The sequence below is a fragment of the Thamnophis elegans genome, chromosome Z (assembly GCF_009769535.1).
Source record: "Thamnophis elegans isolate rThaEle1 chromosome Z, rThaEle1.pri, whole genome shotgun sequence".
Taxonomy (NCBI): Eukaryota; Metazoa; Chordata; class Lepidosauria; order Squamata; family Colubridae; genus Thamnophis; species Thamnophis elegans.
In genome coordinates, this window is record NC_045558.1 from 107,767,388 (window position 1) to 107,778,752 (window position 11,365).

The window sequence follows — 11,365 nt, forward strand, 5'->3', positions numbered from 1 at the left end:
GGTCTGGTGACTAAGGAATGTCTGGAAATTATAGTCCCATCATCTATGGTGGAGGTTGAGATTGGGGAAATTTTGTTCTCTAGTAAACTCAAGTCACTATGGAATAATGAAGTCTTCAGAAACAACTTCTCTGAGCTGGACTAGAAAATTTCCAAGGTCCTTTCCAGCGCTACAATTCTACTCTATGTCTCATTTATGAGGTGCAGTAAATAGATAAGACATCATATATTCTTGCTTCTTCATTTTTTCAATAACTATTTGGCTGCAAAACGTGATACCTGATTCAGCTATTCTTGAGACCTCAAAACTGGATTCAACTGCTATGAAAACTTGCTGTAGTTTTTCATGTCTGATACACATTTATTCTTTCTGGTTATTAAGTGGTCAGGGGAAGGGCACTGTGCACATGTGCAAGGTCATGTTTTGCTCCTCGTATGTTATATAACATAATTAAAAGCTTGTTTTTAAGACGAGTAATTGTATTTGAAAGGGGTGTCACTGAAGGGGGAAATATTTTCTGCTGCATACTGATATTCTTTTTTCACCAGCGTTGCTGTATCCAGATGGTCTATACAGTTCTGACCTCTAAGTAAGTCCTTCTATGGGTATTTCTGGAAATAATGATCCAAGGGTCCTGCATGGGTGCCCAGCACCAACAATCCCAAAGCAGAAAAGGAGCATATGGACTCATGAACCTTATGCAGGGATGAGACTCCTGATCTTTAGGGCACTGAGACCAAAAGGACTTGCATATGCCACCATCATGCATATTCTTCACTTTCTAATTTAGCTTCAATGAAAAAGGTTAAAATGAAGTTGTCCATCTTAGATAAGGCACGGCCTATTATGTTTCTTGCACTCATGATATTGAGTAGACATTGGAAGGAGTCCAGTTCTCTTTCTTCTCATCAGAGGGAAGAGACAGGATACTGTAAACAGAGGACACTCTCTGGGTTATTCATCCAACAGATTGCAAGACTAAGAAAGCAGCTAATCACTTTCGTGCTCTTTAGTGCTCTTTTCCTGCTAGTGGTTCTTTTTTACTCAATGTGTGTAACTAAAAGTCAGGAATCAATATGAAATGGACATATATACCAGAGCTCAACTAACTTCAACTAAAGCTTTCACCTTTTAAATGCATTTTGAAGCTAAATATTAAGAAGCTACAATGGCAGGAATGTTCATACCAGACTTTAAGAAACCAACCAAGCCAACATTCCAGTCACAGTCTTCACATTTATACAATCTTAGCAGCAATATGTATGTGATGCCCGTAGCTTTGCATTGTCTATTGCAAAATAGACAATGCAAAGCACAGGTAGCTTATCCGTCTAGCCACATTGCTTCTTTATTTCTTTTTTAGAACAACAATTTGCTATGTCTGCTTCACTACCACATTATTCAATCTTATCTAAACCAATAGCAACAACAACATGAATGATCCCTATCCCTCTACTGGAATTATTTTTTCCCCAAAACAATCCAGTCCCAAACCACAGAACAATTTTCCGGATGAGGTATTCAGAATTGTTGGAATGCTCAAGCAAATCTCTTCAACACAGCTAGTTTTTATTTCAAATTTGATCTAAAATTGAACAGAACTCTTGAAACACTGGGTTTTGTTTTGTGCTGTGGAACCCTTGTTTGAGAATAGAACTTTCTGTTTTGAAACATTAGCTATTCCTGCTGCATCATAAGAAACCCAGTCACATTTTAATTAATCTGTTGAATAAACCAATTCTAGATAGGTGGTTAGGCCAAACTACAGGTACTGGTAGTCCCTGATTTAAGATCACAATTGAGCTGGAATTATAGCTGTAAGTCATGCTATTTGTTAAGCAGGTCAACATGTCTTTAAAACCTTTTTTACGACTGATTTATATCTTTAAGTGAATCACTGTGGTCGTATGCGAATACTGCTGTTAACTGAACGCCACAGTTGTTAAGCAATCAATTCCCTACTAGGTTATAGTTGGGGAATTTTTTTTTGCCAGACACTAGAAGTAAACACAGTTTCCACCAAAACAGTCATAAATTGCAGTTACCATGACTGGAACACTGCAAATGGCCGTAAATGCAGGCCAGTTGCCGGAGTACTCAAATACCATTAGAGGGTGATAAGTTGGAAATATACAACAGGATGGCTGTTGGAACTATACAACTGAAAGTATAAGTAAAAATGGGAAAAACTTTGTGGAAAGGAAAATAGCTCTTCCAGGCGGAATCAGCTAGGCAGAATGACAGCTCAAGTTTCTCTTAAATTGAGCAGGAAAAGAGATGTGGATAAAGTCCCGCTTTCCCTCCCAAAAATGGAAGTGTGATGGGTGCTGGGAGTTGGGGTAGCAGGATGTTTTATAGACTGTTGAAATAATATTTATTTTAGCTGCTGTTTGAATTTTAGGGTTATCCTGCAGCATACAGAGTGGCTCAGGCACCAGCAGCTGCAGGCAGCCACAGCAGCAGCAGCGTACAGTGATGGGTATGTAGAGGCTTGGATTAACATTAACTGTGTATTTATTTAGGGGGGAAAAAACATATTGCAGGGTAAAGGATTTTTAAAGGGTACAGGAATTATCAACACTGTCCTTTCCACAAAATTACCAGGTTGCTAATTGATGAATAAAATCTTTCCCCTCGTTTTAATGTTCTTCTTTTCCTAGGAAAAGAAGTTGATTACCCCCAGTGAGGAAGCAATATCTGGTCCATGTGCCTAGGGTTTTGACTACTGATGTTTTCTCTGATGCAGGTATGGACGGGTTTACACTACTGCTGAGCCTTACCACCACGCAGTAACCCCTGCCTATGGAGTTGGTGCCATGGTGAGTCACTTAATGAATGGGCCAAGTATGCTACTTCTTGAAAAGATAGCTGGGCAGGATCAATTATCATGCTGTCCAATCATCTACTCTAAGCCAAGAACATCTGTACTGCTTATACCCTAGTGATAGAAATGCCAAGTAGATGAACAGCATGCCTCTGGTTGGAGAAGCAACATTTGCACATTGAGAGAGGGAGCTGTGCTTCCTAATCAATTATGTTTGCATAGCCAGATCTTAAATGGCAAATGAGAAGGACAACTAACAGTAAAGGGTTGTTTAGTTAAGGCACAGTCTTGTAATCATGTATTAGAATTCATTGATCTGAGAATACAGATTCATGTGAAAAGAGTAAAACTATAGTTATATAGTTTTTCCCCATGAAATATAATTGATGAAAGATTCTTATCCATCTCCCTCAGGCTTTTGAAAGCCACAACTCTTAGTGTGTTTGGGGTGTGAGAATTGGGGTCATTTTTGAAATTTTAAAATCTTAATATAGATGGTTCTTGGTTTACAACCATTCATTTAGAGACCATTTGAAATTATAGTGGTTCTGAAAAAAATATTTATGATCAGTTGTTGCACTTAATTGCCATCGCACCACCCCATATCAAAGTTCAGGAGTTTGGTAACTGCATGTATTTACAATGATTTCAACATGCTGGGGTTATGTGGTCATCATTTGCAACTTTCTGGCAAGTAAACTAGATGGGAAAACTGTATTTGCTTAACAATTACGCAGTTCACTTACCAACTGCAGTGACTCGCTTACTAATCATCCCAAAAAGTTCAAATCAGGTGAAACTCATAAACAACCACCTTGCTTAGCAATGAAAATTCTGATAATAGGAACCTCCACTTATCAAATGAGACATGATTGTATTACTGCAAAATGGGCAGCAGATGGCAGTGTTCACTTACTCATTTTATATATATATAATATATAAAAAATTTATTTTGTTACATAGTTCACTTACTCATTGAGAATGTTTCTGTTTCATCAAGTGCATGCTAGGCTAAATGTGCAGGTAATAGGATTCAAATTTTGGTTCTTGATTTCTCTGTTGAATTATCTTTAGTGGAAAAACTACTTTTCAATTCTTTTAGAACCAAAGCTCCCATCTCCCTTATAGGGAAATGCATCAGTGCAACTTAATCCTTGATAATCCTGTGATAACAATGTTAAATTGGGTCTGAAATTATGTGTTACATTGATGAAGGACATTAAAAGTGGGTATTAAGAGGGAGCAGGAAAATTGAGTTACAGGTGGAAAAGTATTTCCTTGGAAATTACATTGAAGCATTCCATGGCTTCCATTTCTTTGTGGTCTTTGTGTCGTATTTCAAAGCAGCTCTCACTTCTCCTGCTCATTTTCTCTCTTTATGGCAGGCCAGTTTATACCGAGGAGGATGCATCGCTTCACTCCGTACTGAAGGACAAGCACTGGGGCTGAACAACCAGGCAGATGTCCGTCAGTCGATAGTACAGATGATGGGATCCCTGTGTTGAGAACCTTGTCTCTCTGTGTGTGGGTGTGTATGAGTCTGTGCATGAAGGAGAGAATTAGACCATTGGTATGGGTATCTCCCACCCAGCAATACTAGAGACTCCTCAGGAATTTTCCCTGAACCCATAAGAATTTTTAACATTATTCATAATTCGGGCTTCTTCTGTGTCTTCTGGTTGGGTAGAGACTAGCAGGTGCGCAGCACACCAAATCAAAATGCAGATGAAACAGCAGACACACAATCATAGCTAAGTTATGGGTCTTGAGCTCCACAGGTATCCTATTTCAGTTAGACTTTGGTAAGGCACATTTGGGATTTGGGAACTCCATTTTATTTCTTGAACGCTATCAAAAAATTCTCTCAACCATAAGTAGAGAGGCTTCCAGGCTTTGTACTGGATCTGATGGCATTTTAAAAATCTGAACTGAGGCTCTTGTTAACGGCCTCAGATAAGGAACCTTGGGATGGGAGCACTACAGTTTCACCTGATCAAATATTCAAACACTGTAAAATAATTGATTTCCAAACAATCAAAACAATAGATTTATACCGTTTACACTAACACAGTTTCCACAGGAAACCTGGGAACTGTTATTGGAAGTGATTGAAAATAGCCAGTCCAAACCCTCTTATGTTATATTTCCCACAGCTCCTGAGGGAGAAGGCAAGTTAGTTTCCAGCTGATCTCCAGAGGTGACATGGAGCAAAAATGGAAAATATGGCACTCTTGAAGTTGTTGGATTCCAGCTCCCAAACATCTCTGGCCATCACCTGGGAATTATCTGGAAAAGCCCATCTGGTGGTCATATGGTCCCTGCTTCTGCCATGTCACTTAGATTCTTCTGCAATTCTCTGCTTTCTCCCCACACTACCTGTCCTTTCCTGCGCCTTGACTGCTCTTTTATATTTTTCTCCTTCATGCTAGTTCTCACTCAACCTCTCTTTTTTGTGTGTGTGTCCTTTCTTGTATTTCCAATCTGCTTGGGTATCAGCTCAGTAGCTGAAACAAGGTTCTTATTCTCTGTAAAAATGAAAATCAAGTTTTTGCTTACAAATGTTCGCTATTTTTATTCAATTATGAAAATACATCAACACATTTCAGATGTCCTTTCTCCCCGGGATGTCCAGGATGTAGAAGAAACAGTTCTGTTTGCAAGAGTGATGCAACTTTACTTGCCTCAAGAGAAAATATCTTTTCCAAGAGGCAACTACTAAACAAACTGGCAGTACTTTTTTCAATACCTCTCTGCAAAATGTTTGTGGTTTTTTTTTTTTGTCTGAGTTGAAGAGCAAACTACTCCCATCTCCCCATTTTCAACTGACTGGGCTTGGAGAAACATCTTTTAATATTGGCAATAAGATGCATCCTCCATTCATATTAAGGTCACAGACTTCCTTACTGGGATCAGGGCCAGCTATGGCTTTGCATTCAAACATTTTGTCATTGTTTCCGTATATCCGACATGCATCAGTTGGATCATATTTCGGCTTCAAGTTAGGCTGGCCCTGTTGCATCAGTTCAACCCATCTGTACAATATATGGGAAAGCATGCATATGTACAGTGTATGCATTATACATTGTATATCCACCACTGCATTTTAAGTTTTCAACATTTTTTGGAAATGATAACAATACAAACTTTTACACTGCAATCTGTGTACTTAAAAAGACATTTCTAAACTCTTGGTATGAACTGTGCCTCATACTTCTCTCTTAACCATTCTGATTTTAATCTACTAATTTTATTGGGGTTGATCTCCTAAATGAAGAACAAAGAATGGGGAAGAGTTGTATTTTTATATTAAAATGTGAATGATTTAGCTGGAATACAATAAATACTTTATTGTGGATATACAGGAAGGATCAACAAATTGGAAATACCGGAAACTTGAAAGTCACTGATTGGGAAGTTTGCATCTACTGATATATATGCTGATATAGAAATATACATACGCATGGGTGTTATTTTACGACAAGCCTAAGGACTTTGTCAAATGCATTTCTTTTTTTTAAAGGAATATATTTAATTATCATTTTCTCCTAAAGGCTGTTGATCCCAAAGCAGAATTTATTTCTGTTTCTGACAATTTTGCTTCACTGTATTTCTGTATTTATGTTGCAGTGCCTCTCAAGTTCACAATGCAATATCTCAGGGAAAAAACTTCTCTATAGATGCTTGTTCTCCTTTCTTCTGTTTCCACATTACTGTAATAAAATCCTGATTCTGGCTAACTTCTGTTACTCTGCCTCCTCTTCTTTCTTTTCCTCCATCTCTTTTTCTATTGCTGCATCCTTGCTCTTTCCCTTATTAAGAATGATGCTCTCTTCATTTCCACCAGGGAGATAGGAGGGAATGACAGCGTGGCAGGGGGCTTTCTGAAATGGGCAGGCTAAGATTATAAATAGGCATTAATGTGGGGAAATGTGGATGAAACAGAGAAAAGGTTAATTTTTTTTCATACAGCAAACAATTTAGTCAATGGTGATAGAACAAAGTAAATATCTAATCTGTGAGAAGCAGTGCAATTTTCAAAGTGTCTCCTAAAGGTTTTGTGCCTACCCCTGTTTAAAAAGATTTGGCTGCTAACACAAGCTTTTCCACTGCTCTTTGAAGACAGGAAATACAATGTTGTAATAAAATAGGGTGAATCTGTTGCCATTTTTAGAATACTCTCTCATGAAGCCATTATGTAATGCTGGATTTTTTTTTTTTTAATTTACTGTATCTGTATTGCCTTGAGCACCCGAGACTTTGAAAGTTGTCCCTTGATGAATCACATTTCTAGTATGAATTAGTTGGCAATTTTGGCTGAAATCTTAGTAAGCATAAATATAACAGGAAATGATGTAATTATTAATCAAATTCATATTCTGGCCAACTCCCAACAACTGTGTGTACCTCAAACAACTCAAATAAGCAAAATACAAAACACACACACACACACACACACATTAAAAGAATCAAAGTTGGGTTTTTTTCTATTTGACCCAATTCACTATCCCTAAAAGCAATGGTATGTTTGGGACTTTGATCTGAAATGCTATAAGTGTGATATGAAGTCCTGTTGTTTCTGATTCTACGATCTATTTTTCCTCCTAACATGCTGCTTTTCCTAAACTAATATTTTGCCCCATCCTGTTTAAGAAGGCCCTTTCTTGCTACAATTGCAGGCTGAACTAAGATCTCTTGTCTTCCTAGAATTTATTCTACCTCAATGCTGTTGAAAGGCTGATCTTTCTCTTAGAACCCGTGTTTCTAAAAAAACTAATTCTCTGGCATAGTCATCCCTATTAAAGAAACAGGGTTCCAGACAGTTTCCATCTTGAGTTAAATGACTGGGACAAGAATCTACTGCAGTTTAACTCACTGGTACAGCTATTAAAGATGCAGGAACCCTTTTTCTTTTGTACCCGGCTATCCTAGTGCAGACTAGGATACAGCTGCAGGACACTTCCCTGCATTCAAATAAAAATTAAATCCCTGCAAGGAAAACTAAACATCCATAGGAATGAGAAATATTTTGCGTTAGGTTTTCTCCTCCTGGGCTCATTTTGAATTCGGAGGGGATTCTTGGTACCTGGGGTCCTCCCATCGGCACACTGAAATGAGCACAGGACATAGTAGTCCGTCCTGTCTGTGGATCTGCTCTCCCATTGCTATACGTGCAGATCAGATTTGCAAATGAGATTTAGGATGTTTTAAAGGCATTACTGGGAACATAAACACCACACTCTGACATTTATTTCTGCATAAATGAGCATCAATGAGTGGATAATTTGGAAAAGGGAGGCATTTAGAAATACATTTTTGTTGTGACATGGCTGTCCAAGTGAACAAATGGTAGATTCTTTTTCCTTTTGCAATCTGGTTCTGCTCTAATATTATAGTTTGAACTCCTTTGCATGCCTTTGCTTTCCATTAAGCTTTGCTCACTCTGAGGCCACATTCGCTTTGTTCTTTGCCTTTTTTCTTCTCTTTTGCCTCTTACTGTTTTCCTATAGCTTTGTCTCTCTCCTTGCTTTCATGCTTTCTATTTGTGTACATAGATTACCACCACTTTTTTTTCCAACTGAGGTTTAAATTACACATAGTACAGGATAGACACGGGTGGTTGGCTATAAGGAGGAAAGCAAATGGCCTAACCTTTCCATCCTTTTTTTTGCTGCAAACTCAGGAGGATATTTTCTTTCCCCTGCAGAATGAAAGCCCTTCTTTAAAAGGACATATTTTTCACCAAGTCAGCTCCTGAATGGGAACAGCAGTTTGGTAGTTTTCTTCCTCAAACTCCTTCTTTTACTAATCTATTTGGCTCACAGCCTCCCCAGATAAAGTTTTTTAAAAAGGGGTGGAAAGATCTATGTGACTGGCTCCTTCCATCCCATTTTAGTATGGTCTAGTGTTTTGCCACCAATAGAGATAAAAAGAAAATCATATCGGTAGCAGCAGGTTTTTTTTCCTTCTCAGATTTTATCTATTGCTTATAATCCCCAGTCGTAGGACTCATACAGTTCCCGTGTTAACCCATCAAATTAAACCCTGGTTTGCTTAGCCATGGTTTTTTAACTAACTACAATTGGCTCAGTTGTACACATGGACAAACAAAACTTGGCTTACAATTTGTTTTGCACAATAACGAAGATTGGGCCAAACTCACTCTGCTGTGGTTCTGTGTTGCTTTCGGTTTGTTCCTCAGCTTCTTGAAGTTTAGTTGCACTCTTTCTTCTCTCTGTGTGTTCTTTGACTGCTTGCAGATTCTTTCTGGTTTGGCTCTCTGCTTTCTTCTTCTTTGCTTTTCTTTGCTTTTCTTTGCTTTTTTCTTCTCGTTCACATGTGCTTTCTTGCTTGCTAGCTGACTTTTCTCACTACAGCTTCATTTCTGCGTGCATTTTTGGGTGAATTCTTAGGTTTGGTATGTTACAATATACTTAATTATAACTATATTAACTACTGTATGAAAGAATGAGACCTGTTCATCTTGGGACCCTAAACCTGCAGCTCTCAACATTCATAATTTGTGATGCTGGTTGAATGGGATTGGGAGTTGTAATTCAAGAACAAACGGCTACACATTCTCCAATCCATTTTAGAGCTCATTTTGAAAACTTTTTTTCTTGCCAAAATGCTTCTGGACTTGTAGCAAGTTCTTCCTATACTCCTTAGGAATAATCAGTAACTAAAAATGAAGGCTAGAAGTCATTTTGCATTGCACCAAATTTAAATTACTCTGAAAATGTACTTGTGGCACGTTTTCTCTCTCTTTCTAGCTTTGCTATATGCTATCCAGCCTGTTTCTTCCTGAACTCTCACTGCCTCTTCTTTCTTGTTCAACCTCTCCTTGTTTGCTTTTTTTTCTTCTGCATTCTTGCCTTTTCTCTTTGTTTCCTCCCCTTTTTCTTGATCCCCTTTTTGCTTCTTTTGTTGCTCATATTTAGCAAAAACCCAGTGTAGAATGCTCTTTATATATTAGTCTCATTAATGTTTTGTTTGCATCTATTTAAGGTCTTTTGACGGTGGCATCCATGTATGCCCTCGGGGGGGGGGGGATTTTGCATGCGTTGGCCAGATTCTAGTATTTTTAAGCCCTGTCCCTACTTGCACCTAAACATACCCAATATGCCCTGGTAATACCGGTATTCCATTTCTGAAGCTTTTGATTAAAACAAGGCAGAACTAGCAAGCTGTTACTTATTATAAATTATTTTTTATATAAATACTCAAGCTATTGACTTGAGTATTTATAATCTAATGCTAGGAGTCCAGTGTGTCTATGTAAGAAATAGCAATCCTTACATGGTTTAAAATAGAAGACAAGTGGAGATGGCAAAACAGGACATTTCCTGTCTAAATGCTTATACTCTGGTATAATCATTTTAAACTTATACCTTAAGTTTATGGTATAAGTTTATGTAATCTTAAACTACATAAATTTAGGAGAACCTTAGGTGCTGCTATGCATGTCTCAGTGGAACTGCTCTACAGCAATTATGCTTGCAGAAGCTGTAACTTTGCCTTCATCTCTTCCCCTTGTTCATCACCATGAATGAGACAGGGATTCAAGTTCTGTTTCTCCCATTTTGGTGCTCCATCAAGTGCCACCTCAAATTGTGGGAAATCTGTCATGTTGTTATTTTTGGAGGGAAGCTAGATGGTTGGCATGAATAGGAAGAAAGACAACAGGCAGAATAGAGACAGGCAAGGGGAAGAACTCATTTTATGCCAAGATAGCTTTCTGCTGCTTCACAGGTTGAGGGATAGCATTACAACTCAACAATGGGGAAAGAACTACTCCCAGGACAGCTGAAAGCAGTTTAAGCCAGTCTCACTCATAGCCTGGGGACAAGATGGAGGCAGCGTCATGGAGATCTGATATACACAGAGGCAAAGATGTTACCAAGAGTTGTGTGGTAACTGATGCACTGATCTTTCTTCTTTTCTCACTCTTGCTTAGGCTGAATCATTATTTTACACCCTCCAGCCTCTTGGCTGGTCTGTTTCATTGAATGTTTGCTATCCTTTTGCAATTTTCTTCTTGCTGCTTCTTTTTGTCTTCTCCAAAAACCCAGCCTTTTTACATTATCTAAACATATACTCATCCATGTAATGTAAAGAAAGAGGGGGGAAGCATTTTTTATCAAGCAGAAAGAGCAAAAATAAATAAATAAAATAAATAATCCACTATCTTACCTTCATGTTCTTCTGCTGAACTTGTCCCTTGCCTCTGGTTCTGTTCCCGTATCAAAGTAAGCCAGCGGGGAGAAGTCTTGAAAGAGCGGAATGTGGGAAAGACAGCGAAGCAAAGTGAATTATCATACTTGCTTCTCTTTTACATTATGTTTAGTAGGAGGTAGAGACCACCATTCCTCACAAATGAGAGGGTGGATTGAGCAAAGAAATTTCCATCTTGTCTGGACTGTAGTTGCTGTGCTGGGCCAGCCTGCTTGCCTCACATTTTTTGCATGCTTTTGTTCTTCTCTTTCTCTGAGTTGTGCTTGTTCTCAGTTTTTCTTTTTCTCTTTGTGGTTTGAGGATCTATCA

At 38.4% G+C, this 11,365-nt stretch overlaps 1 protein-coding gene across 1 annotated transcript in view; it reads left to right on the forward strand.

Annotated features, from left to right (window-relative positions):
• Positions 1-10,713, forward strand: part of LOC116520969 (RNA binding protein fox-1 homolog 3-like) — a 38,499-nt gene extending 27,786 nt beyond the window's left edge. Inside the window, 5 exon segments of the mRNA XM_032235506.1 lie at positions 547-589; positions 2,402-2,445; positions 2,447-2,479; positions 2,747-2,819; positions 4,210-10,713. Coding sequence (XP_032091397.1) covers positions 547-589; positions 2,402-2,445; positions 2,447-2,479; positions 2,747-2,819; positions 4,210-4,329 — 313 coding nt within the window. The 3' untranslated portion in view covers positions 4,330-10,713.
• The last annotated feature ends 652 nt before the right edge of the window (positions 10,714-11,365 follow it).